General features: G+C 54.5%; 1 protein-coding gene across 3 annotated transcripts; it reads left to right on the top strand.

Annotated features, from left to right (window-relative positions):
• Rhbdf2 (rhomboid 5 homolog 2) lies at positions 1 to 27,477 on the top strand. Of its 3 annotated transcripts, XM_075990176.1 has the most exons (20): positions 30 to 102; positions 4,281 to 4,343; positions 14,735 to 14,876; positions 18,736 to 18,891; positions 19,819 to 19,943; positions 20,443 to 20,638; positions 20,718 to 20,921; positions 21,459 to 21,587; positions 21,931 to 22,049; positions 22,159 to 22,356; positions 23,591 to 23,702; positions 23,844 to 23,918; positions 24,065 to 24,226; positions 24,422 to 24,528; positions 24,629 to 24,692; positions 24,785 to 24,879; positions 25,066 to 25,141; positions 25,270 to 25,370; positions 25,540 to 25,693; positions 26,199 to 27,477. In XM_075990176.1, the coding sequence occupies exons 4-20, from the start codon at positions 18,748 to 18,750 to the stop codon at positions 26,616 to 26,618; spliced, it is 2,481 nt and encodes an 826-aa protein (XP_075846291.1). In that variant the 5' UTR covers positions 30 to 102; positions 4,281 to 4,343; positions 14,735 to 14,876; positions 18,736 to 18,747; the 3' UTR covers positions 26,619 to 27,477. The 3 variants fall into 3 exon arrangements, with proteins under 3 accessions (XP_075846290.1, XP_075846291.1, XP_075846292.1); XM_075990175.1 differs by lacking the exon at positions 4,281 to 4,343 and having other exon boundaries at positions 1 to 102; XM_075990177.1 differs by lacking the exons at positions 30 to 102; positions 4,281 to 4,343; positions 14,735 to 14,876; ... (1 more) ...; positions 19,819 to 19,943; positions 20,443 to 20,638 and having other exon boundaries at positions 20,806 to 20,921; positions 21,459 to 21,582; positions 26,199 to 26,756.
• Positions 27,478 to 27,798: the final 321 nt, after the last annotated feature.

Here is a 27,798-nt window from a genome sequence, read left to right as displayed (position 1 = left end):
GAAGAGGCGGAGCGCCAGCGCCCAGCCTTGGTAGAGTCACCGCCTCGCCGTGCTGCCCGCTCAGCTTGCTGCAGCTTCCCGGGTCGTGGGGACTCTTGAGAGGTGAGCGCGGGGCAATGGGCGCTGCGGAGCTCGGGTCCACTAGGTCGCGGGTGTCTGGGGAGTCCCGGGACTGCCCGGCACGGCCGCGGGGAGGGTCGGGGGCTGCGCTCCCTGCGGAGCGCCCCAGAGGCCGAGGCTGGACTCACTGTGCCCGCTGGGCCGCTGGATTCCACCCGCAGATCCTTGGCCTCACCGGAACCAGGACCCTATGGGGTTTCCCGGGGCACGGTCACCAGATGTCCCGGCGCGTGGTTTGCGCACAAGTTTAAAAGCCCAGGGAGGAAGAGGGCACTGCCTAGTGTTGGAACGTGCGGCCCCGCCTTCCACCCAGAAATCCCTGTTAGACCCTCTTAAGACTATTCCCCTTTCTCCCGCGTGAACTCCCAGAGCCCGCGGGTGAAGTTTGTGCGTGGAGCCTAGCTGAGGTGGAAACAGGTGCGGGGGTGGGGCGAGGCTCACACCGTCAGAGTTGTAGTCAGGAATAGCCTGGTTTATGGACCAAAGCATTTGGGGAGTTGGGCCCCCAACTGATGTGTCTGCATTGGGTTAAAGGTTGGGGAGCTGTAGGATCTGTAGAACCCAGGCCTCTACCTCCACCCCAGGGCAGAGAGGGAGCCCAGGTCCATGCTTTGACCCAGCTCCAGGAAATACTGAGCGGGGCGTCTGTAGGGTTGGCACTCACAGCGCGAAGGTGATGTGTATCTGGGGAACTGCCCCACAAGTGGAGTGGCAGCTGTTCCTCAACCAGCTAGGTCGGGGTTCCAGTGTGTGTGTCATCTGCTGAGGGAATGGAGCCCCCCGCTATTGTGACTCTTTAGGTGGGGGCGGGGGAAGAAAACGAAACTTGGTGTTGAGCACTGGTTCTCATAGGGCGCTTTTGTCCGCTGAGGACATTTGGCAATGTCTGGAGACATGTTGGCTGTCACTGTTCAGGAAGGAAGCATGTATTGTTGCTAGCGTGTTGTGGGTGTGATCAGGGGTTCCCCCCACAATGCACAGGTCAGACCCACAGCAAAGAGCTGGGCCCTCCAAAAGCCAATATTGAGAAACCGTTGGTCACCAGGCCCATCACGGTACCGCTTGTAAATTCCTCTTCCTGCCTCAGTTTCTCCAGGGACTGTGGGATGAATTTAAGTGAGATGAGAGAGAGAGTAAGGAGGTGTGAGGGCGATTTTTGCCCTGGCAAGTGTCCTGCCATGGTGCTACAAGGCTGTCTTTTGCCTGCTGGCTCCTGGCCCTGTGGAGGAGGAGCTGGGAACAGGGGCCTTCTGGCAGCACAGGCCTGGAGTGCTTCACCCAGGATAAGCCCATGGTGAGCCTAGTAACCCTTGAGCTCACATATTCCTGGAGATGGAGGAAGGGCAGGACCAAGTTCTGTTCCCATAGAGTTTCCCAAAGCTGGACAAGCAGAGGCCTCATGGATGGGGGATGCCATGTGACCCACTGGAATTTTCCTTCTGAACACAGAACTAACTCCTCTGGATATTTACACCAGGAAAATAACACCCAGGGAATAACGGATCTACTAATTCCCCGCGGCTCCCCGCTCTGTTCTTCTAACAGGGTCGGTTGCCTCTGTGGTGGTGTATTGGGTGGGCTCAGGCCCCAGGGATTAAAAGCTGTTAAAGCCACCCTACAGAGCCCCCAAGGGGTGTTGGGCTCCTGCGCTCCTAGCTTTCTGGGAACGGAGGTGGAGGGTGTTACAGGTTAGGTAGGGGAGGGCCAGAAGAGGCGGTCAGATTCTGTCTCCCCAGAAACTAACATCTCCCTCTCCCCTTGAGCTGTGTGTTTTTAGAATTCTTGCTTGGGAGCCCTGGTGGGTGAGAAAGGAGGTGAGGGGGTCTTGATTGATTGGTTGATTTTTGGTGTTTTTACCCTAAAAGCCTGATGTGCCGCCAGATCTGGTGATGGGCTCTGAAATCCTAGCATTGGCAGGAGAAGCAGGAGCTTGTCATTCTTAGCCACAGAGTGAGTTTGAGGCCATTCTGGGCTGTATCAAAAAAATTAGCCAAAGACCTTTTCATCTGGGTATAACTGTAGGAGTTACCCCACTGTTTGTGCCTCTGAAGGTATAAAGCTAAACACTCAGACTTCCTCAAAGCCACCTACCCCAAACCTGTGACTCACTTGCTCATTCTGGTCAGTGACCCCCCCCACCTCCTCCCACACCTTGTATACACGCCACTGCCTGGGGAGGCAGCTTCTGAAAGAGCAGGGACAAATCATAGCAGGCAAGCTCTGGCGGGCCACTGGGGTCTCAATCCTGCTCTGGGCTCACTGATAGTTTTCTTGCTGCCTGAACTATAGACAGTGCCTCTGTGTGTGTGTGTGTGTGTGTGTGTGTGTGTGTGTGTGTGTGTTGCCTGCATGCAGGACTTCGCACATGTGTGTGCTTGATGCTTGCTGAAGCCAAAAGAAGGTATTGGATCCCCTGTAACTGGAGTTACAGATGGCTGTGAGCTGCCCTGTAGGTGCTAGGAACTGAATCCAGGACCTCTGGAAGAGCTGCCAGTGCTCTTAACTGCTGAGCCATCTCCCCAGCTCCATTTCTTGTATAAACTGTGTCCTAGACAGGCACCAGATGACAGCAGGAAGAAGCCAAAGGGCACAAGTGTGCAGGCTCTTCAAGCAACCCCCCCCCCCAACTCAGCACAGCCCTTGGGACTCGTGGGATCCTGCCTAGGTATTGCCCCATTGCCTGAGGGGATTTCCAAAGTGACCTCACCATCTGCCTCGTTGGGAGCAGCTCCTAGTTTCCTATCCAGATCGGAAGGGCTGGGGGGAGGAGCGATCAGACTCAGCACTCTTGAGTGCTGGCTGACCTCAGCGGCCACATGGCCCTGAGGCAGGGCCACTGCCAGGGCGGGCAGCTCTTGGCACACAGGCAGCCTCACAAGAGGAGCCAGTCTCGCCTGGCCTGCTGTTGGGAAGAATGAGGGTTTTTCCAGGACTGCCCCCAAGTATCCTTGGCTTCCCTGGGCTGCAGACCCGCCTAAGGGAAACCCTTTTTCTCATCTTCAGGGAGAATTGCTGGGTGTCACCTCCCTTGACCAGATTTCGTCAGGGGCCCAGATACAAGCATTTGGGGTTCAGAAGCTGCTGGAAGGCAGTTTCTGTATGTCCAGGTCTGTCGTGTACTCCCCCTCCCCTACATAGTGGTTTGAGCCAAGCGAGTGCTGGCAGGGCATGGGATAGACACTGTGGTTATCCAGAAGGGCAGGTGATCCTAAGCTCAAAGACCAGGAGGTAAGATACTGGGGCCAGCAGACTCCGGTGTGTGTGAGTGCTCCGTAGGACGGGAGTCTCTTAGGTAGTCTCTGCCTCGGTTTCTCCAGATGTACAGTACAGGATTATGAGGTGACCTGTGAACCTCTTCAGCCTGGTTATGGCTGTGGTGGGGACACTGTGAAGTGAAGTGAGCCAGCACCACATTCCTGAGATGTGCTTGGGGATAGGTTGTGGTGCACGGCACAGATTTGATTATTGGAGAGACCCTGTTTTGTAGGCTACTGGGGTGTCAGATGAGAAAGCACGTCCATATCATCTGAACCCTAAAAGGAGCAGTGTCTGGGGCAGAGAACCCCTTGGGCCTGGGGGTGTGTTGGGAAGCCCAGCTCCTCTGTCTCAATTGGTGGCCACTAAACCCGTGTCCACAGTATCACAGCTGGTGTGGGGAGCTGTTGCTCCTCATTCCTGGCACAGGGTGCGTTTTCCCTCTCCAGGTGTGTCTCGGAAGGGTGGGATTCCGGGTAGAAGCAGAACTGAAAACTGAGGGCTCAGCGGAGCCCTAAGGGACTTTATCAGTCAGGCTGCATGGTGACAGCTGCCTCCGCCCAGTCTTAGTGAATGAGATAATGTTTGTGAAAGCTCCTTGATAAGCCGAGAAGTGCTTCTCAAGCAGTTGGTGTTCCCACTCACGGGCACCTCTCCTGGCTGGTGGAGGAGGGAGGGGTTCATGAGCCAAAGGTCTTTGCGCCCGATCTACTTAGACTGAGCCGCCACTCCAGACAAGTCCTTCCACCGCTTGGCTTTTCATGATGCCGAGAGAACCGGCAGGGTGAAGGACCGGCGGAGAGGCGGCTCAGCGGTTAAAAGAGTCTGCTGTTCTCACAGAAGGCTTGGATTCAACTCCCAGCATCCACATGCTGGTTTGCCACCGTCTGTAATTCTATTTTCAGGGAACCCGAACCCAACACCCTCCACAGGCAACGTGGGTATGTGCTGAACAGACATCTATGCAGGTAAAACATCCATAAACACCCAGAAAAATATAATAAAAGTAAATCTTTTTTTTTCCTTGTTTTGTTTCTCGAGACAGGGTTTCTCTGTGTATCTCTGGCTGTATCTCTGGCTGTCCTGGAACTCTGTAGACCAGGCTAGCCTTGAACTCACAGAGATCCACCTACCTCTGCCTCCCTGGTGCTGGGATTAAAGGCGTGTGCCTCCATCGCCTGGCCCATAAAAGTAAATCTTTAAAAAAACAAAATAAAACTTGCCAGGTGGTAGCGGTACCTTTAATCCTGGCAGAGGCAGGTAGATCTCTCCGAGTTTGAGACCAGCCTGGCCTAGAGAGTGAATTCCAGGACAGTCAGGACTACACAGAAAAACCCTTCTTGACTATGGGATCTGGATCAGTGATTTAATGTTGCTGACCCTTGATTCCCCCCCACACACACACAAACACACACAACCTGTCAAGTAGAATCCTGACATGTGGCTCTTGGCTCGTACATAGGCCACATGGGTCATGATGGTGAAGCTCGGCTAAGGGGGACAGAAGGCCATCAGTTAGCTCCTGGTTGTGCGTCAGGCCTTACATGTACAGGATCTACCATCCACATAGGGAAGGTCACCCCGTGTCATAGCACAGGAAACTGACAGGGTAGCCAGGCCTCATTCTTCCCCATGAACGTCCTACACCACCCCAGAGTGAGATGGAGAGTGGTGGGCAGGTGAAGGTTCACCTGCTGTGGGCACAGCTTCCATGGTCCCATGTCTAAGTGCCCTAAATCCCTAGTACCCATTGTGTCTGGGGCTAGCGTCTTCCTGGGGAAGTAGGGTGCCCCAGGGCAGAGTTCTGGGAAATCAAGTTTATTAGCCTATTAATGAGAACGTACAAGCTGAAAAGCGTCTGGCTGGCATATTCCCTTGGGGGGGGGGGGGAGCTCCTAGCCTGCAGAAGCAAATCTTGGCAGGATGCCCAGCAGGGTGTCTTGAGAATACTGAGGATAAACAACATGGGGCGGCTGGCAATCCTTCCTGGCTTTCGGGTGCTCACACCTGGCCTGGTCACCTTCTGACTCCTACCGAATATAGGAGGACGCTGTAGGGTAGGGTGAGACTTTGTCTCTCAGTGGAGCATGCTGCATGATAGGTGAGCCCTGGTTACTGGTGACAGAGACACCAGGTCTCAGACTTCACTGGGCTACATGAACAACAGATTCAGCTCAGAGATGTTAAGTGACATATTCAAGATCACAAGAGCTGGGCCCATGACGAGGCATGATGCGACGTGGCATGCATGCATGATGTGATGCTGCCTCCCCAGTCAGGCAGTTGCTTTATCTGCAGCTGCACTCCCAAGATGGCAGGTGGAAATTGGGTGGGTGATTGGTTTGCAAGTATCAGACAAAAGCCCAGCTGTGTGCATGCATGTGGTGGTCACACCTTGGTGTCAAGGCACCCTAGAGAAGTAAAGTGCACCATTTTACTCAACCCTTCCTCCCAGGCTCCACCGCATCCTGCCCCAACCACTGGGTATGTCTCTTATGGCTTTGAAGACCAATGAAAACCCAATTCCCAGCAGCCAAGGTTGCTTTGACAGGCAGATCATCCATACCGAAGAAAGCTCACGTTGATGTGGTATCCAGTTGAGTGCTGTCTCTGCAGGGGGTGTTCTGACATCTGGGACTTCTGCCGCCCCTCCCAGGGGGAAATTACAATCTTAGGAGACCAGACAGCTAGACAAACATCCTGGACCCCAGCCACCCATTTGCTGTCTTTGAACTGTCCCCTGTCCCTTAAGGCTGTGGCCAGCATCCTAGCCTGTGACCTGCTGCCACTTGCCTGGGTGGGATAGGGCTCTGTCCTAGGTTCTGCCCAAGACACCTGCATCTTTACTCTGTTGCTAGAGGGGGCCTGCCTCCCCCAGCAGCTTCTATAGTCACAATTTCCAGAGAAGCTTTGAGCTGGGACTTCTGGCTACATACCCATTTCCAGTATGTTAGTGTGTGTGTTAGCAGCATGTGTGTTAGTGTGTATGTGTGTTAGCAGGATGTGTGTGTATTAGCAATGTGTACATTAGCATGTGTGTATGTTGCTGTGGTGTGTTAACAGTATGTGTGTTAGCAGCGTGTGTATGTGTTGGTTAGCTCTGTGTGTGTGTTAGCAGTGTGTGTGTGTTGGTTAGCTCTGTGTGTGTGTGTTAGTTAGCTCTGTGTGTGTGTTAGCAGTATGTGTGTTAGCAGTGTGTGTGTGTGTTGGTTAGCTCTGTGTGTGTGTGTGTTAGCAGTGTGTGTATGTTGGTTAGCTCTGTGTGTGTGTTAGCAGTATGTGTGTTAGCAGTGTGTGTGTGTGTTAGTTAGCTCTGTGTGTGTGTGTTAGCGGTGTGCGTATGTTGGTTAGCTCTGTGTATGTGTGTTAGTTAGCTCTGTGTGTGTGTTAGCAGTGTGTGTGTGTTGGTTAGCTCTGCGTATGTGTGTTAGTTAGCTCTGTGTGTGTGTTAGCAGTATGTGTGTTAGCAGTGTGTGTGTGTGTTAGTTAGCTCTGTGTGTGTGTGTTAGCGGTGTGCGTATGTTGGTTAGCTCTGTGTATGTGTGTTAGTTAGCTCTGTGTGTGTGTTAGCAGTGTGTGTGTGTTGGTTAGCTCTGTGTATGTGTGTTAGTTAGCTCTGTGTGTGTGTTAGCAGTATGTGTGTTAGCAGTGTGTGTGTGTGTTAGTTAGCTCTGTGTGTGTGTGTTAGCGGTGTGCATATGTTGGTTAGCTCTGTGTATGTGTGTTAGTTAGCTCTGTGTGTGTGTTAGCAGTGTGTATGTGTGTTGGTTAGCTCTGTGTGTGTGTTAGCAGTGTGCGTATGTTGGTTAGCTCTGTGTGTGTGTGTTAGTTAGCTCTGTGTGTGTGTTAGCAGTGTGTGTGTGTTGCTGTGATGGAATTCAGGGCCTTGTGTATGCCAGGCAAACTGTCCCGCTGAGCTACACTCATGCCCAGGTGCTGCTGCGTCCTGAGCCTTAGGGATACAGAACTTAACCCCTCCTCCACCTGAGCCTGCTGCTAGACTAGAGTCCCCAGCAGAGGAGGGAGGCAGTCACATTTCTGCCTGGCTGGCTTGCGGTCCAGAGAAAGCCCGGATAGATGGAGGCAGAGGGGAAGATAAGAGGAGGGCACCACACCTACACACAGGCATCCTCACACTTACTTTTGCCGTTGGCAGCTCCCTGGAGCCTAGTAGCCTCTTCCCGTGTCTGTGGTGGGCTGTGACGCCCAGGTTGCTCTAATTGGGTCAGAGGGAGCCCAGAGCTTAGGGTCTAATGGGGAAAAGCTCAAAGAAGTCAGCAGGTTGCCAAGTCCTTGGACCTGCTCCTGCAGGTCTGGTCTTGTGAAATGAGGTTGGCACAAGCCCTGGGAAGTGAAGGAGAGAAAGAAGTGGGGGCTCTGTCAGCGGGGGAGGGCCTGGGGGGCCTGCTGATTGTGAGATCTGTTCAGGGCGTAAACCCACAAACCATTTTTTTTTGTGGGTGGCCACCAGGCGCAGGCCAGTGGGGTGTGCTGGCTTTGTGTTACCACCTGCTGCTCCATATCTGGGGTTGGGAGGGCACTGGGAAAGGAAGGAGTCCTTTCCCCTCCTTCTCTGTGGTCCTGGCAGCCTCCTGCCAGACCATAGATCCTGCTGCCCCCCGCCCAAGTCTTATGACCTTATGACTCTTCCAAGGTCCTGTCCCGGGACCTCATGTCAGCTTTTCACGTTGCTGCCTTGGCTCCATCAATCCCAGCCTCTTACCAGGGCCAGGAGCCGCTCAGCAGTGAGTCACTGGCTGTGTGGGACCGATTTGGGGACTTCTTAGATGACAGCTCTGTTTTACATGGGCTGTCCTCCTCCAGGACCATCAGGGATGGAGAGCTTGGAGAGGTCAGCAATGGTAGCTTTTTTTTCTTCTTTTTTTATAACGGGGTTGCAGCAGTTGAGTGTTCCACTTCCTCTTTGTCAAGCTTTCTAAAAACTCAGAGGTTCCCAGCAGGGCCCTGGGAGGGAAGGTGCAGTTTTGGTTTTTGTGGCAGGGAAGCCGGGGAGAGAAGTTGCTTCCTTGCCCCCAGCCCATGCCGTCATCACCCTGTGACTCAGCAGGGACCTGACAGTAGTCTGTCTGCCACCGCCCCCTTCTCTGCCCACTCTCTGCATGCTCCAGGACTTGCCTACAGCCCAGAGCTGGCTGTGGCTTCTGGGCCAGGTGTGGTTTGCTTAAGTCCCCTGTTTAGGTGACTTGTAACCCTCTCCTTTAGTCATATTCCGTGGTGAATAATGGTCTTTCTTCCCCTTTCCCTAGAGGGGAGAGGGCCAGCCTTGGCCATCAGCCCTCCCCTCTGCCGCCATTTCTGGCCATATGTGGCCTTGGGTCTTACATCAGGCTCCCACTCCTTTGGGGAATATAGCTGTCAAGCCACCTTGATGCCCTGACTGCCCGAGTCTACAGAGCTTAAGGGAGTAGGAACTTATTAATAAAAATTAATAAGAACTTATTAATAAGAATGCTGGGGCTCCAGAATCCCGCTGGGGAGCGCGCATTGATGGCGAGCAGGTACAGATTAGGGAAAGGGACTCAGGTCAGACCTGTGTACAGGTGGATCCTCTCCTGCAGCAGATTAGGAGGGCAGTGGCACTAATGTCACCTGCCTGGTAAGGGAGGGGCACCCTGCCTGGTGTGGTTGGGGGAGCACTCCCCAGGGGTGACCTTGCCTACCATGCCTGGGTTGGACCTGCCTTGTTTGGGAGTGGCTGGGCCCCACCCTTTGTGGGGAAACCGGATTCTCTGGGCATTCAGGGCAGTTTCTGAGTCTATGTGTCTGTGTGCCCAATCGAGGCCACTGCTGGCTGGCTGCATGGTGCTATCTAAAGGGAGAGCGTGCTGACCCTAGTACAGGCCGCGGAAGCCATCTGTCAAGGGCACATGTGACATTTCAGTGTTGCTGTGCTGTCCTCTCTGTCTGCCCTGCCCCCATCCCTGCTGGATACCACACTCTAAGGGGAAGAGGAAACACCGACCCACCCTCCGCCCTGGTATTTAATCCAAGACCATCTCTGGGGCTCTGACTAGAGACTCTTGTGGGGAAGGCTTCTCCTTAGAAGTTAGACCAGAATCCCACTTGGGCAGGTGGCAGAGGCCATAACCCTTGCCTTGGCCCCTTCCACCCCCACCCATGGGCAGCAGCAAGCCTGGGGTCTTGGAGACCTCAGCGGATATGACTGTGGGCAAGAGGAAGCCTGCTCCCAGGATGTCACAATTTCCTCTGTAGTGAGCAAGCACTTCTGGGGGCGGGAGATAAGTGGCTGCTAGGGCGGCTCCTGCAATTGTCCCTGTAGCCTGCCCTGGACGTCGGGAACCTAGAGTGAATCTGCTCAGCCCCACTCCTGTGCCAGGCAGCTGCCAGCACACGCGGGATCACCTCTACACAAGCTGGGGCAGAGGGGTCAGGAGAAGATCTGGGAGAGAGTGGTGGAGAAAACCTTCATTATCTGGGCTGTCTGTGGTTGGATACGAGCTGTTGCCTTGCTTAACTGGCAGTGGACAGAAAGGGAAGCTGAGGCACAGGGACTCAGCTACTTATAGATTCACGGCTTTGGTGCAGGTGATGGCGAGACCTTCCTGGGCGTGGGACTCACCAGCAGCCCTATCCCTGCTATCAGACTTTCTCTGCGACCTAAGATTGTCCCAGAGGTTGTGAACTTCCCCTGTCCTGTGGTCATAGTCTTGTCTGCCTTTTTCATCTGGAGATTGGCCCTGATAGCAGCACAGGGGGATAGGGAAGGGAGGGCTCCTGCATGTATGGGGGGGGGGTAATCTCCAGCTTGAGTGGCTTGGCCTCTGAATGCAGCTCCTCAGAAGGGAATACAGTGTGTATGGCTAACCAGGGAACCACGCCACTGGGTTCCATTCTCAGTCAGCACCCAGTAACCTCCGTCCAAGCTCTGCGGTGGGACAGGGCAAGGCGAGTGACCCCCAGAGCCTGCCCAGCGTCCATGAAGACTGACGACCTCTCCCCATCTGCAGACTCCCACTCTCCCCAGAGGACTCCATGGGGACAGACTGGGTGTGAGAATAGCACAGGAGACTCCTGACATCAGACAGAGCTGTGGGATGCTGTGAGAGCAGCGTGGTGGCCAGGCAGGCTTCCTGGAGGTGACGCTTGAGGGGGAAACACGACACTTGTGCCCAGAGTCCTGGCTGGGTTGCCAGCGCTGAGGGCAGGGTCTTGTACAGCAGGCTGGAGGTCACGCAGGTCCTGACACCTGGGACATGCCGCCCAACCACACCATCGCCCTGACTCTGAGCAACAAGAACGGTTCGTTTTCTGGGTTAGGTCTCCTCAGAAGTCTTCCATGGGAGCAGTGGTGGCACATGACTTTAATTCCAGCATTTGGGAGGTAGAGGCAGGTGGATCTCCATGAATTTGAGGATAGCCTGGTTTACAGAGTGAGTTCCAGGACAGCCAGGACTGTTACACAGAGAAACCCTGTCTCGAAAAACCCAACAAATTTCCATGGTCTGTGCTGCTGCTGCTGGAGGCTGTGTCGGTGTCTGTGATCCATGTTGTCACCGGAAACCACACTGATGTGATCCTCGAGCCACCATGTGGAAGTCCGTGATCCATGCTGCCACCGGTTGCTATGGGCACAAGGGCTTCTGCAGTGGTTTCAATGCCTGCTGACTCATAACTGAGAATGACAGACGTTGATGGTGTCTATGACAGCCTCTCCCCACAACCCCCACAAAGCAGTCCAGACATGAGGCTACCGAAGAGAGTCTTTAATAACCCAAATAAACTTAAATTTCGCTAGGCAGAGGTGGTGCACACCTTTAATCCTAGCACTCAGGAGGCAGAGGCAGGTGGATCTCTCTCTGAGTTTGAGGTCAGCCTGGTTTACAGAGCAAGTTCCAGGACAGCCAGTCTGGTTACATAGAAGAACCTTGTCTCAAAATACAAAAAAAAAGAAAACAAAATTGAATGAACATGCTGAAGTGTGTAATATTCACAGTTGATGGCTTCTGCTGGGAGGTGGGGAAGGATTCAGTTTTTATGAAGGGGCTGGCCACGGGCAGTTTCACCATGCTGCAGCCAATACATGGGCAACACAAATTAGACTAGGTGGGGTTTTTTTTTTTTTGAAGGGGGAGGAAGGGAGGTTAACCTGGAAGGAAGGAGAAGTAAGTGTGGTTGGGGTGCATTGTATGATGTATTGTATGGGGGGAAGCAGTAGGGGCTGGCCAGGTGGACGAGGTGGAGGCATGTGGCTGCAAGGCCTCAGATACAGGAGGTGGGAGCTTGGAGGAGGTGCAGGGGGATAAAGCTGTGTCTCAGAACTGTTGCTGTGAAGAGACACCATGACCCAGGCAGTGTATAGAAGAAAGCATTTAATTGGGGTCAACTTACAGTTTCAGAGGATTGGTCGAAGGCCATCATGGCAGAGAGCTTGGCAGAAGGCAGAGTGAGAGAAACTGAGCCTGGTGCGGGCTTTTGAAACCAGCAACACACCCCCTTAAACAGGGTTACACCCCCTAGTCCTCCCCAGACAGTTCAGCTGGGCCCTAAGCATTCAGACATGAGCCTGTTCCATGGCCAGACTGGCGGAATAGGGTTGAACCTGCAGTGCTGACTCCCGGGAGGTACCTTCAGCCCCTCATTCCAGAAGGGTCTAGCTGTTAGCTAGAGAGAGTCACGGGTAATGTTCTCAGGGTACAGCCTCCGAGTTTGACGCTTCTCTGCCACCTCTCTCATTCTTGCTGCCTGCCCCTCCCCGTCTGTGCCAGTTCCCCAGGGTAATGCCCGCCTGATGCCCTCTCCCTGCATTCCGGTCCCAGATGATTGCCAAGTCGAGGAGCCTCTGTGTAGAGGCCCCAGGTGAGGCTGTTGTCCTGGAGTTATCTGCGAGCAGTGTTCTCCTGTGACTGCTGGTGTTCCTCAGAGTCTGCCAGTCCAATCCCAGCGTCTTCCATCAGTGATCTCAGAGGGTGGTGGGACAGCCCTTGGGGTGATTGACACCTCGGGGTGATGGAGCCAAAGCTGAGGTCGTCGGTCCCAGGTAAAGAAGCAGCAATGTCCTGGGCCAACTCTGCCTCAGTTCTTCGAAGCCCATCCCCCACCCAGTGCCCTGTGTCTGTGATGTGGAGAGTTTGGCAGGCCTCAGTGCAGAATACAAAGCACAGAAGACCCTGCAGGTGGGAGCAGAGAGGGGCCTTGACCAGCACCTGCTTCCAGCTCACCCACCGTGAGCTGTGCTTTGGGCAGCACAGACCTCTGCCGGTCATGAATCCCAGCACTCGGGAGACAGAGGCAGGCAGATCTCAAGGCCAGCCTGGTCTACCTACAGAGTGAGTTCCAGGACAGCCAAGACTGTTACATAGAGAAACCCTGTCTTGAAAAAACAAAATAAAATCGCTAGGATGCTAGCCCATGCCTCCGTCTGTGGACGACTCCCTGGCCCCATGATGAGGTGCTTCCAGCCCCAAGTGTACCCTGGAAAAGAGGTTGCCAGGTTCTGAAGGCAGCCTCTCTCAGCTCCTGTCTGAGGACTTGGATCTGAGCTGCACCCCTTCCCTGCTGTGTGAGCTTGAGTAAGTTAATAACCCCTCGGAGCCTCCGCTGCCCACCTACAAATCAGAAGGCGTTTGAGGGGCACCTGTGGCGCTCACCTTGCCCAGACACTCACCCAGACAGCTCCTGGGGCTTACTCCAGGGGGGATCTGCTGTGCTCCTCTGCCTTGTTTATGATACATGCCTGAACAGGGCTTCCCGAAACACAGATGCCGCGGCTCCCTCTTTCAAATAGTTCATGTTACGTTGTGTGGATTTTACTTCAGTCAATGAGTTAAAAAACAAACACGGCAGAACAGGTCCCCATCACTTGAGCACTGGCCTAGCATCAGGCTGACTGATGGAAAATAAATCTGTTTTATTTGCGGTGCTGGAGGGGACCAAGACCTCCTGCCTATGTGGCAGGCACCAGCCTAAGCTCCAGCCTTGGTCCCTTTCCTTTCTGTGTGTGTGTGCGTGACTGTCGGTGGTGGTGGTGAGTGTGTTTATGAGGGTGTGTCTGCCTTAGCACATGTGTGGAGGTCAGGAAACAGCCTGGGATGTCAGTCAATCCTCACCATCTGCCTTGTTTGAGACAGGGTCTCTTTGTTGTCTTCTGAGTGTCCACCAGGCTAGCTGGGCCTCTGGCTTCTGAGGATCCTCTGCCTCCACCTCCTGTCTCGCTGGAGGCGTGCTGGGATTACAGGCGCTGCTGTTGTTGGCTCTTCCTGGGTTCTTCACACCTGCGCGCCAAGCACTGTATCTATTAAGTGATCCCTAGCCGCGGACCTAGCCCAGTGTTGTGTGTGTGAGTGTGCGTGTGTGTGTGTGTGTGTGAGCCTGTGCCTGCGATGTACACCAGCCTTGGACATCGTTCCTCGGGACCATATACCTTTTTCGTTTTTAGATAAGGTCTCTCACTTCCTTGGAGCATGGCCAAGTAGGCGAGGCTAGCTGGCCAGCAAGCCCCATGCATCTCTTCCTGCTCCCATTGACCCAGGGCTGGGAGGACACATCCATGCTACCATGCCCAGCTCAAGTCTTCACGCTCATATGGAAAGCACTTCAGGACTGAACCCATCTCCCCACCCCAGAGAGTCAATCTTAGTCAGAAGACACGGTAAGGTAGATTCCACTGGCGCTGGAGACATGGCTCAGAGGTTCCATTCCCAGTACCCACATGGCGACTCACAGCCATCTGTAACAGTTCCCAGGGATCCAAAGCCCTCTTCTGGCCTGTGCGGTGACCAGGTGTGCATGTGGTGCATGGCATACATGCAGGCAAAACACCCACATGTTTTTCAAAAGTGCTTGCTATACAAGCCCGATGTCCTGAGTTTGATCCCTGACCAACAATGGAAGAAGAGATTAAATTAATTTTTTTTTAAAGACACCAACTCCTGGACTTGTGAATTGAATGTTTCTATTAAAGTCCTAGTGAGCTGGGAGCAGTGGCACACATCTATGATCCCAGCACTCAGAGGCAGAGAACAACAGAAAGATCAGGAGTTCAAGGTCATCCTCAGCCACACAGCAAGTTCAAGGCCAATCTAGACTGCCTGAGACCTGGTCTAAAGGATAAAAGACCTTTTAAAAGTAATATTAAAACAAAATATGGGCAGACCTTCATGCCTGGCTCCAGTGAAGCCCTGGACCAGACCTTGTGCGTGAGTGGTAGTAGATTAATACCCCAAGTTCAATGGCCACATGGAGCTGGGCTGGACCAGCACTGTGAAGGGTCCTCATTCTGTCTCCTCCTGCCCCTCCTGTGGGAGATGGGTGAGGTCAGGAAAATGGGGTGATTTGGAGGTTGGCCTCCCTTCTCTAACCAGCCCCTCTGTTCTCACAGGTTGACTGCTAAGGCTTACGGCCATCTGTCATTCCATCTGTCCACGGCGACCCAGGAGCATCTGTAGAGCGAGGGAAGGAGGGGAACATGGTGTAAGACACCCTCCAACAGCATAGGAAGTGCGGCTCACACTTGTCTGCAGGTAGGAAGCTGGTGGCCAGGTGGTGGCTGGGTGGTGGCCTCAGAGACGTGGCTGGGGACTGCTCAGCAGGCAGGGAGAGCCCCTCTGAGGAAGTGGCATCTAGGCTAAACCAAGAGGTCCTCTCTGTCGTGGCCCTGTAATAGTCATAGACCAGAGTGACCTGTGCAGGCAGAGGCTCAGCATCCGCAGAACTCAGGACCTTGTAGGTACAAGTCTGATATACTTGACTGTATCTCTAGCTCTGTTTGGTTTTCTTTTCCTGTTGTTTATTTTGAAAGAGGACTTTGCTATGTAGCCCTGGCTAGCCTTGATTTCAAAGCAGCCCTCTTGTCTCAGTCTCCCAAATGTTGGAATTACATTTTTTTTTAAATGTTATTGATGTGTATGTGTGTATTCTGTGTGTGCGGGTGCCTGTGGAAGTCAGAAGGCATCTGGTCGCCTGGAACTGGAGATGCAGGCTATTGTGAGCCACTTGATGGTGCTGGGAACTGAGCTCAGGTCTTCTGGAAGAGCAGCCTGTGTTAACCACTGAGCCATCTGTCTGGTCTCTATCTCTCTCTTTTCTTCTCTTTTTCTTCCAGTGCAATCTCATGTATCAAATCCCTTGAATCCTTTGTGTGGCCCAGACTGTGCCTCCCACTCTCAAATTTTCCACAATGATTTGTTTATTTTGTGTGTATTTAGATTTATGTGGTACAGATACCACAGTGTACCATGGAAGTCAAAGGGCAACTTATACAAGAGACCATTCTCTCCTTCTACAGTATTGGGTTCTAGAGGTCAGAGTCATGTTGTCAGGTTTGATGGCAAGCGCCTTTACCTCTGAGCCTTCTCAGCAGCCTTGGCGCTAACTCAGAATCCTCCTGCCTCTGCCTCCTGAGTGCTGGGATGGCAGACACGAGGCTTTTGTGAGTGGCATCTTAGATGATGCTCTCAAGGTCACAGCCTAGCTTAGCACCTAGGTCCTACTTGTCTTGAGCTGGTGTTAGGATGAGGATGTTGTTCTGCATCTGCACCATTCTGTCTGCCCGGTCCTCCACTGATGGGCATTTGGTGGTTGTCACCTTTTAGCTCTGGTGAATTCACTACTGGGGATGTTCTTGCATGGTATCTGGGGATAGTGCTTGAGGGATGTTTTGGGGGTCCAAACAGGGAGAATGTGTTGTTCTTTTTCTTATGCAAATGTAAGCCCCGGTGGCAGTGGTTCAGTGCTCTCATTGGGGCAAGTCAAGCTGGGGGCACCCAGCTGAGGGGCCAGAGTGGCACAGTCAGAACAAAGCTTGTGGGGAGGGGGGAGCAAAGGAGGCCTGGAGGCTCCATGGAGGAGCTTGATCTTGAAGAATGGGATCTTGGAACCAAACAGATAGGCATGAGTTTGTCATTGAGATAGGTCCATTGGGAGGGTGGGGAGATTGGTGGGCTCTTTCAGGTGAGAGCAGGCTGTGGAGAAGGGTAAAGATGGCTCGAGCTAGGGGTCCGGAGAGATGGCTCAGCAGTTAAGAGCACTTGTTCTTGCAGAGGACCCGGTGTGATTCCCAGCGCCCATGTTGTGGCTTGTAACTATCCGTGACTCTAGTTTCAGGGGATCCATTGCCTTCTTCTGGCCTCCGTAGGCACCAGGTGTATGTAATGGACACTAACGTACAAAACACTCATACACAGAAGATAAATAAGAAATGAAAATAAAAGCTAGTAAGAGCTGGACATGGGCCCATGCGGTGGCTACCGAGCACTACCCTCTGCCCATTGCTGCCTCCTACTGAGCGTCCCAGCGCCGCAGGGGCAGAAGCAGACAGCGGGTGCCTCATCTGAGTGCCATCAAAGGGGAATGGGGTTCAGTAGCCCAGCCCAGGCAGTGAAAAGTTCCCTAACAGAGTGAACGAGCACCTCCTCTTTACGGGACCTCTTTACGGGACCACCTATCCAGATCCACTGCAATCCTCAACACCTTTGTTCTTCCTGCTAGCCTCCTGCATGTAGCGCTTGGTCTTCCATACTCCAACATACCCACACATGATCAACACTAAATGTCCTGCGTAACCATCCGTCAGGAATTGTGTCATTTAGTGAGGGCTTTTCTGTCCTCAAAGAAGGCAAAGATGGAAATCTGTGTGTTCCCAAGGGAAAGGGATCCACACCAGACCCGAGAGCCTCGGCTGCTTTAAGAACCTGTGCTGTTTGCTGGAACATAGAGGCCGCCCTGAGGGATGGCCCCAACCTTATTTTCTGCTTTGCTGTGCTCAGTCTTTTTGTTCAGCGAGCATGACTCACCTTTATTGTTAAAATGTTCCGTGGCTGTGAAAAAAAGAAATACCAGGGCTGGGATGTGGCTCTTTTGGGAGAGCGCTTGCCTGGCACACATGGAGCCTGCGCTCGATCCCTGGCACCATATACACCAGACACAGCGGCCCATGCCTGTAATCCCAGCACATGGCAGGGAGAGGCAGGAGATTTAGGAGTTCGCAATCACCCTTAGAAACACAGCAAGTTCAAGGCTAGCCTGCAATGAATCCCTCTCTTAAAGGGAAAAAAATATGAGAAATACCAGGATAGTAGCAGTTTCAATTATCTTTCTCTTTTCTTCTTTTCTTTTTTCTAACAGGTATAGCCCAGGCTGACCTAGTCCAGGCCATTCTCAAATTCACAATATTCTCTCCTCAGTCTTCCAAGCACCGGGATTACGGGCTTGTACTAACTACACAGAGGCTCGTTATGTTGCTGAATCTGGCCTTTAACTCCTGGGCCCAAATGCTATTCCTCCCTCTGCTTCCCAAGCATCTGAGATTATATGTGCCCACCACCATTTAAGTGGCTTTCACTTAACTCTGAGGAGAAACTAGGCAGCCTTGGGGACAGGGACCCCCTGCGCTGCGTAATTGACCCCTGGTGGCAGCAGCTGGTGCCGGCCCAGCAGCGCTGAGGGCACCAGTTGGCAGCTTGGCGTGCTTGGTTGTCTGGAGCGGTCCTGTCTGTAGAATGTCCCCCCAGAGACCAAGGAAGGACCCTTTGTCCATGCCCACCCTAAGACCCCTGACCTGCTCTGACCACACCCACTCCTTATCTTTCTGCTCCTGGAGCAGAGAGGTCAGAAAGGGACTGAGGCTGGGCCAAGGTTCTCCCCACCCCTGCTGGTCAGAAATGCAAATGAAAGCCAGAAATAGACCCCAAGTTCCTCCACCAGGCCCAGGTGCGGCCTAGCCACATCTCTCTGGTGCTTGGTCTGAGGCCATGTGGGACCGGTTGGTCTGGTCCTGAGCTGCCTTCCCTGGTTCTAAGATCCCCAAGTGTGGTGATATTTTGTTTGTGCTTTAACAAATAAAGCTTGCCTGAAGATCAGAGGGCGGAGCTAGCCACACTAGTTAGCATAGAGGCCAGGCAATGGTGGCACATACCTCTAATCCCAGCTCTCAGGAAAAAGAGGCAGATGGATCTCTGTGAGTTCAAGACCACCCTGGGCTATACGAGTTTGAATCAGTCTAAAAGAGAAATAGAGCCAAGGAGTGGTGGCTCACAACATCAATCCCAGCATTAGGGAGGTGGAGACAGGAGTGATATGCCTGGGTGGTGAGAGGAATAGAAGGCCCGAGGAGACAGGAGCTCAGGATTCAGGCTGAGGTTTCATAGAGATGGCATTCAGTCTGAGGACTTGTAGAAACAGGATACTCCATTTGATCTGAGGAGTCGGTAGTAGTAAGAACTAGTAGCTGGCTTCTCTGCTTCTCCGATCTTTCAGCGTTAACCCCTATATCTGACTCCGGGTTTTTATTCTAGAACCAATTAGAATTCACCCTGCACCCACACCCCACGCTAGTCCTGCCAGCTCTGTGCGCCTGTGCTGATCTCCTTGTTTCCCTGCTAGATCGGGTCCACCATGGCCTCCGCCGACAAGGATGGCAGCCACCTCTCTTCTGTGTCTGGTAGCCGCCTGCAGAGCCGGAAGCCACCCAATCTCTCCATCACTATCCCGCCGCCTGAGGCCCAGGCCCCCAGCGAGCGGGATAGCATGCTTCCTGAGGTGAGAGGCTGGAGGCACAGCCGTAGGCAGCAGATGTGCCCACCCACGCAGCACCCGTCCATCACAGTCCACTGGCAGCCCTGCAGCCTCGACGCGGAGCTGCAATACTCTGAAACGTTGTGCGCCGTATTGCCTGGTGGCCAAGAGACAGGGAGCAGTGTCCAAAGGCTCTGGCTGTTTATATTCCCCCTCTCTGGCCCTGACTGGCCTCTTCTGAGGGGGTGTGGGCTGTCCAGTGACCTGAGTGGGCGCAGGGTCCCACAGTGCCAGCAACCCACCCCTGTAGCGCCTGACTCTTGGGGGGATGGGTCAGTGTTTCTGTCCATCTGGACTCCTGTCCTATAAAGAGCCCATTGAGAACAGGCCCCAGATAGCGTGGGCTTTGCACACAGCCTGAGACATAAAGAGGAGCAATGTTGGGGCTGCCCGCTCACCACGTCAAAAGAGGCGAGCCCGTCCCACATCATGGGCAGATCATGTATAGGGAGCATTTGCTGGGGTTCACTGGAAAACATTGTGTTTTTATTGTTTTGAGAGAGTGTCTCATGTAGCCCAGGTTAGCCTGGAGCTTGCTGTGTAGTCAACAGTGACCTTGAACTCTGACCTTTCTTCCTCTACTTCCTGGGTGCCAGTGTTGCATGTGTTCACCACTACACCTGGTGTGTGCAGTGCTGGGACTCGAACCCAGGGCTTTATGTATGCTGGGCAGGCATTCTACCAACTTGAGCTAGATCCCCAGACCTTGCTAGAAAACACTAGAAAATGTTGATCTTAAGTTCAGAATGAAACCCTTGCAGAGGGAGGGGGTGCAGGTCAGTGGTCTCGTGTTAAAAGTGACCTGGCGTGTTGAAGGGTCTGGGTTCTGTCCCCAACACAAGAAGGGAACGGGCTATGCACTCAGCGCAAGCCCTCCTCGCTCCCCCACAGAGACCTAAGAACCCAGCCTACCTGAAGAGTGTCAGCCTCCAGGAACCCCGAGGACGATGGCAGGATGGCACCGAGAAACGCCCCGGCTTCCGCCGTCAGGCCTCCCTGTCCCAGAGCATCCGCAAGTAAGCGCCTGGGCCCCACCTGGACACCCCAGCAGCCTGCACATTCTGGGCACCTGATCTTGCCCAGGGCCTGAGCCCTGAGTCCCCTTTCCAGAAGGCGTAGACAGGGTCAGTAAGAGGCAGCTTCCTGCGGAGAATATGATGCGATGTGGTGGCGTGGATGGGGAGCCTGGGCCCCACGTGGACTCCTGACAGGAACTTTCACGGCATGTGGCAGCGGGGCTCTAGGGCCTTCCCAGGTCCACCTACCTCATGATGTGGCCTTCGCTCTAAGCCTGGACACTGGGCTGTGGCTGGGGACTCAGTGGGCTGTGTACACACACCCACACCACACGGTCACCTTCCCAGCACACGCATGTTGTCATCCCCTTTAAACGTGCACACGTGTACAGTCATCACCCCCACCTCCCCTGCACATACATGTATACCAGGACCCCTCACACGTACCCCCCCGGAAGTGCATGCACGACTTTCCACCCACGCTGTGTCTCTTTTACAGGGGCACGGCCCAGTGGTTCGGGGTCAGTGGCGACTGGGAAGGCAAGCGACAAAACTGGCAGCGTCGCAGCCTGCACCACTGCAGCGTGCACTATGGCCGGCTCAAGGCGTCGTGCCAGAGAGAACTGGAGCTGCCCAGCCAGGAGGTGCCTTCCTTCCAGGGCACTGAGTCTCCCAAACCCTGCAAGATGCCCAAGGTGGACGTCCTGGAAATGAGGGGCAGTGAGCGGCTCTCCCAGGGTCTGGCCAGCTTCTCTTACCCACTGTCTCTTGCAGATTGTGGATCCCCTGGCCCGGGGTCGGGCCTTCCGCCACCCAGATGAGGTGGACCGGCCCCACGCTCCCCATCCACCTCTGACTCCAGGGGTCCTGTCCCTCACATCCTTCACCAGCGTCCGCTCTGGCTACTCCCACCTGCCCCGCCGCAAAAGGATATCCGTTGCCCACATGAGCTTTCAGGCAGCCGCTGCCCTCCTCAAGGTGAGGCCCATGCTGAAGGATGTAAGTCCTCATCTGAGACAGCCACTAAAGCTCGTATACATACCCTGAAGACCAGAGATACCTGTGTCCTTCAGGCCCCAGCTCCCTACGAGACCCTCACCGCCCCTCTGTCTTAGGAAGAATGACAGGAGATAAAGATCAGACGAGTGGGTGAGGGCCTGGTGTGCTGGGCCAAGAGGCAGCAGGGAGGGGACATAGCCCCAGACCAGAGCATGACGGTGTAGAATATGAATGTGAATATATGGTATAGAATATGAATGTGAATATGAACTCCTTGAGTGTTGGAGTGCCAGCCGCTCATGTCAGCAGGCAGGAGGTCGCGAGGGAAAAGCTGTCCTAAAACCTTGGAAAGAGAGGCTGTGAGGGGCCAGCAGCAGCTGGAGCCCCATCCTGGCCATTGGCTCTGACCAGTTCCTTCAGCCCACCCCCTTAACATGCCTTTGTCAACCTGCACGCTGCCCCTTTGGCCCTGGGTTCTGGGTCTTGATACTGATGATGCTCCTGTCCCACACCCAGGGGCGCTCGGTACTGGACGCCACAGGGCAGCGGTGCCGGAACGTCAAGCGCAGCTTTGCCTACCCCAGCTTCCTGGAGGAGGATGCTGTTGATGGAGCAGACACCTTCGACTCCTCCTTTTTTAGTAAGGCAAGCATGGGGTGTGGACTCTGGGCAGGCAGGGGCTGGGGAGGTCCGGGATCTGGAGAAGTAACCTTGGCCTTGACTGTGCCCTACTGGGAGCCCTGAAATGTCCAGAGGCAGGATGGGGTGTGTCCTTTGTGAGCCATTGGTGTGGGCTCCTGTAGAGGGGGCTGCAGAGTGGGAGGTGAACCCACTGGGAAATCAGTTCAGGGCTGACAAGCATGTGGCTTCCCCTTCCATCCTGAAGAGACTACTTAGCGCTGTCTTGCCCTTGAGTGGCGTGCTAGGGGATAGTACTCGGGACACTGATTCCTTACTTACCCTGTCTTTGGTGCCCTCCCTACTCCAGGAAGAAATGAGTTCCATGCACGATGATGTATTTGAGTCTCCTCCACTCTCTGCTAGTAACTTCCGAGGGGTCCCACACTCCGCTTCCCCAATCTCCCCTGATGGAGTGCAAATCCCTCTGTGAGTACAGGATGAGGACTCTCCAATGCCCTGCCCTGCCCTCTGCCCGGATCTGACCCCTGTTAAGCCCTGGGAGGCTTCTCAGGCTGAAAGCCTTTGTTCCCACCAGGAAAGAGTACAGCAGCCGAACCCCGGTTCCTGGCACCCAGCGCGGCAAGCGCATTGCCTCCAAAGTAAAGCACTTTGCATTTGACCGGAAGAAGCGGCACTACGGCCTGGGTGTCGTGGGAAACTGGCTGAACCGCAGCTACCGCCGCAGTATCAGCAGCACCGTGCAGAGGCAGCTGGAGAGCTTTGACAGCCACCGGTGAGTCCCGTCCTGTACCCCCGTGTCCCCCACCCTACCCCAGGAGCTAGCCTGAGCCCGGCTCTGTTTCCAGAGCTTCCAAACCTCTCAGGGTCCTCGCTCCTAACACGGCCTCTTCCGGTTTAGTAAACGTTTCAAGAGCGCCTCCTGCAGGTCTGCCGCGTAATGACAAGCTACCTGGCACATGCGCGGGCTCCCAAGTTCTGGCTCCCACTCGCGGGTGCTGCCTTATTTACAGCGTGGCTCCCAGACTGCAGCCAGTCAGAAGGACAGGTCGAAGTTGGAGCCTGGGGCTGGCAAGATGGCTTAGTGAGACTGGTGATCTGAGTTTGACCCCTGGGATCCATATAAAGGTGGAAAGAGAGAACTAGTTACACATTCACGTTGTGTCGTCTGCACTCCCAATACACGCACGTGCGTGCACACACACACTAATAACAAATAAATAAATAATTTCACGTTTGATGCCAGTATTCAGGAGGCAGTATTCACACAGAGCTCTGTGAGTTCAAAGCCAGCCTGGTCTATATATTGAGTTCTACCTAATGCTCCATAGAGCTACTTTGTCTCAAAACAAGAAGTTAAAACAGAACAAAAGAAGTTGGAGCCTGGAGCAAGGGGTTCTGGGGGAAGTTGGGCACAGAAACGTTAAGGGAACCTGGAGGTTAAAGAACGAGATGGTGGGGCTGGAGAGATAACTCAGTGGTTAGGAGCATTGCCTGCTCTTCCAAAGGTCCTGAGTTCAATTCCCAGCAACCACATGGTGGCTCACAACCATCTGTAATGAGGTCTGGTGCCCTCTTCTGGCCTGCAGACATACACACAGACAGAATATTGTATATATAATAAATAAATAAATATTTTTAAAAAAACCGAGATGGTCACAGAGTGATTGTGATGTCAGACATTGGACTCCGAATTATACAAAAGTCAGAAATGACAGCTGTGGCGGGTGAGTGCTGGGGGCTGGGGGGGGTAGATCTCCAGGTGATGTAAAGTGTGCACAAAGGCCCTGGGCCTTCAGGGTCACTTGGCTGATCCAGGAAGTGCAAGAGGAGGAGCAAGGAAGAGATGAGCACAGCCAGGCTTGCCAGTCAACAGCAGGGGTGATGCACCTTCAGCTTCTGTGAGAAGGATGAACTGGGGTGAACAAAAGAGCCCAGGGACATCCGCCGGGGTCCAGGGGGAGGGCGGGGCGTGAGCTTGCCAGGCTGATGGAGGCCTCTGCCTACAGGCCTTACTTCACCTACTGGCTGACCTTTGTCCACGTCATCATCACGTTGCTGGTGATCTGCACCTACGGCATTGCGCCTGTGGGCTTTGCCCAGCATGTCACCACCCAGCTGGTGAGTGGGGCTCTGCCAAGGGGCTGCGGCACAGTGGGCACCAGTATCTGCCACCACGGCGACCTGGCCCAAGCTGGAGGTGCCAGCCCTCCGCGCTCCCCTCACACTCAGGGCTCTGGCTCCTCTTGTCCTCCCTGATAGGTGCTGAAGAACAGAGGTGTGTACGAGAGCGTGAAATACATCCAGCAGGAGAACTTCTGGATTGGCCCCAGCTCGGTGAGGCCCAAGCTAGGGATGCCTGGGAGCCCTACCCTGTCCACTCCCCACCAGGCAGATGGGCAGCTGGGAGAGGTTCCAAAGTGGATACAGGGGGCCCTGCCCCTTCTGGAGAGCTGGCTCACCAGCCCCTCTCCCGGTTCCAGATTGACCTGATCCACTTAGGAGCAAAGTTCTCACCCTGTATCCGGAAAGACCAGCAAATTGAGCAGCTGGTGCGGAGGGAGCGTGAGGTTGAGCGAGCCTCGGGCTGCTGTGTCCAGAATGACCGCTCGGGTTGTATCCAGACCCAGAAGAAAGACTGCTCGGTGAGTCCGGCCCCCTGACCCTGCCAGCCCCACCACAGCCCTACCAGATTGCCAGCCTGGCCGGCAAGCCCACAGTCAGGCTGGAAAACTTGGACTGCTCCTGGGACGTACCTGAGCCCTGGGAAAGTGGGAATAGCCCTGGTCCTGGAGGGTGACATTGCCCTGGCATGACCTGACCTCCTCTCCACCGTCTAGGAGACCTTGGCCACTTTCATGAAGTGGCAGAATGACACTGAGCCCTCAGATACGTCTGATCAGGGCCAGAAGCAGCCATCAGCGGTTGTATGCCACCAAGACCCCAGGTACAGCCTAGAGCCACCCAGCTATCTGAGCTGCCTTCTGGGACGCTGGCGGGTGGGTGTCCCAGTTCTTCCTTTTGCCCCATCCGACCACTGCTTTCAGGACCTGTGAAGAGCCAGCCTCCAGTGGGGCCCACATCTGGCCTGATGATATTACCAAGTGGCCGGTGAGTGACTCATCCAGAAGCTGTCGGATGAGGGTGGGGATGCTTGGCTTTCTGGCACTGAAGCCCACCGCCATCGGTACCCTCTCTCTTAGATCTGCACAGAGCAGGCCCAGAGCAACCACACGGGGTTTTTGCACATAGACTGTAAGATCAAAGGCCGCCCCTGCTGCATCGGCACCAAGGGCAGGTGAGCTAGACACCAGCCCCACAGGCTGATGAACCTCTGTAACTGTCCTCCAGTCTCTGCTCTTGGTAGGGAGGCGGGTGGAGGGGGCCGTGAGACAGGTAGAAAGAGAGCTTGCTCCATCCTGCCTGCCACGGCCAGGTGCTTGGCTCTAGCCTAAGCGATGCCCTGTCTGCTTCCTGTCCACAGCTGTGAGATCACCACCCGGGAGTACTGTGAATTCATGCATGGCTATTTCCATGAGGAGGCAACACTCTGTTCCCAGGTGGGCAAGGCTGTCTGGGGAACAGAAGCCGTAGGGGTCCTAGGACTCATTGGATCCTTCCCATTTGGAAGCCTCATGCCTGGTCTGCTTCCTCGGGCAGCATCAACAACCCTGTGTCCCCCACCCAGGTGCACTGTTTGGACAAGGTGTGCGGGCTGCTGCCATTCCTCAACCCTGAGGTTCCTGACCAGTTCTACCGGATCTGGCTGTCTCTATTCCTGCACGCGGGGTAAGAGGTGCCTCGCTGCCCCTTGCCCTGTGCCTTCCCACTCGCATGCTGGAGAAAGGGCTTCTGGACCCTGGCTCACCCTGCCAGTGCCGACTGCCCCTGTGGTGTGCCCAGCTGCTGGCCGTGAGCACACAAGGAAGGCTGATGATGCTCATGTCTCTACCCCCAGCATAGTGCACTGCCTTGTGTCTGTGGTCTTCCAAATGACCATCCTGAGGGACCTGGAGAAGCTGGCCGGTTGGCACCGCATCTCCATCATCTTCATCCTTAGTGGCATCACCGGCAACCTGGCCAGCGCCATCTTCCTCCCCTATCGGGCAGAGGTACTAACTTGGGAGACGAGGGCGAAGAGGGTGGAATGCACCCTTCCTTTTGGGCCTGAAGTATGGCATATGGGGAGGACCAGCCCCGCTGCTTCCTGCTCTAGCCCCACCCCAGGATCTGCAGCAAGGGCACAGAGCCCCACTGTATCCGCCTTAACTACAGGTGGACAGCTAAGCTGGGACTTGCTGATTGGTCTCTTAATTCTTGGCGGGAGGGAACAGGGGTGGTCTTGCGTCACCAGGGGTCCCCACTCCTTGTTCAGGGAATCCCTACATTTGGCTGCTCTCCACCCTTAGGAGGAGAAGTCTGTTGCTCCCTCTGGCCTGTGCTCTGTCCACTGCCTGTGGTCTCCGGCGCAGGCTGGCTTATGCTAAGCAAGTGGGTCCCACACCCAGGTTTTCCGCAAGGATGGGCAGAGCAAGTGCAGCAACCCCTGCCTCATCCTCTGAGTGCGAGATGCACCTCGGGTACCCAGAGTCAGCGCGCCACCTCTCTCCTCCTCAGGTGGGCCCAGCTGGGTCACAGTTTGGCCTCCTTGCCTGCCTCTTTGTGGAGCTCTTCCAGAGCTGGCAGCTGCTGGAGCGACCGTGGAAGGCCTTCTTCAACCTGTCGGCCATTGTGCTTTTCCTCTTCATCTGTGGCCTCCTGCCCTGGATAGACAACATTGCGCACATCTTTGGCTTCCTCAGTGGTATGCTGCTGGCCTTTGCCTTCCTCCCGTACATCACCTTCGGCACCAGTGACAAGTACCGCAAGCGGGTACTCATCCTGGTGTCTCTGGTCGTCTTCGCCGGGCTCTTCGCCTCCCTGGTGCTCTGGCTCTACATCTACCCCATCAACTGGCCCTGGATCGAGTACCTCACTTGCTTCCCCTTCACCAGTCGCTTCTGTGAGAAGTATGAGCTGGACCAGGTGCTACACTAACTCTGCAGAAACTGTGTCTGCCCCGGGCCATGTGCCTGCAGAGACTTGCTGACCGCAGGGCCCCGAGCCCAGGGGCTCGCTCTGTAGGCAAGGCTGACTCCATATGAAACAGGTGGTAAAGACGGGGTTCCCCAGGGAGATGAGTCTCCCTTTCTCAGGCCTGAATGTACCTGACTCAAGTTTGGGGGACATCAGGACACCTGTTTCTTCACGGCTCAGGTCCTAGGCCCTGCCTGCCTCTCTTCCCCTGTAGAGACAATAACTTTCCTTCCCAGGGCTCTGGCCTGTGCAGGTGCCGTCTTCCCGTTATCACTGTGACTGTGACCTCCCCAGACACACAGCTGCTCCCTCAGTTGTCCCCAGGGTTGAGGTCCCCACCATGCTGCTATGACCCTTTTCCTGTTTCTCCTCTCCTCCCTGTTCTACAAGCCCTTCCTGCATTTGTCTATGGAGTCACGAGCCTGCTCCTAAGGCTCCCGGACACAGCATTGTAGGATAGACTTTGGCCGTTGTCTGGGGCGGTGATAAGCAAGGAGAGATGGCTCTACAGGGATGCTAAGGGCTATTGTTAAGCAAAGAAGCCAGATCTCTAAGTCACCAGCTCAGCCCTAGCTCCAGCATCTGTATCTGGCCTCACAGGTGGGCTCTGATGCGCGGATTGTCCCCACCACCTCTGCCTCACTCCTCCCTGTGTGGCCAGGGGCTGAGCCACTCTGAGGGCTGACTCCAAGGGATGCTTGCGGCTGTCGGGCCTGGTGTTTTGTTTGTTTTTCCAATTTATATTATGGTCCTAATTTTTTAAAGTAACGCTAACTTTGTATGGATGATGTCTCGAGTTTATTAAATGGCATTCTCTATGAAAATACTGCTTTTAGTCTCAGGCCGCTGAGAGAATGAAAACGAGAGCTGGAGAGGTGGCGGGCTCACTTTCTGTCCTTGAGGAGGACCTGGGTTCGGATCACAGCTACTGCAACTTCAGCTCCAGAGGACCCAATCCTCTCTTGGGGCCTCCATGACCTCCCTCTCACACAGACACACAGACACATATTTAAAATGAACACTTAAGCCGGGCGGTGGTGGTGCACGCCTTTAATCCCAGCACTCGGGAGGCAGGCGGATCTCTATGAGTTCGAGGCCAGCCTGATCTACAAAATGAGTTCTAGGCCAGCCTGAGCTACAT

The sequence above is a fragment of the Microtus pennsylvanicus genome, chromosome 11 (assembly GCF_037038515.1).
Source record: "Microtus pennsylvanicus isolate mMicPen1 chromosome 11, mMicPen1.hap1, whole genome shotgun sequence".
Lineage (NCBI taxonomy): Eukaryota > Metazoa > Chordata > Mammalia > Rodentia > Cricetidae > Microtus > Microtus pennsylvanicus.
This window is presented reverse-complemented; position numbering and strand designations above follow the sequence as displayed.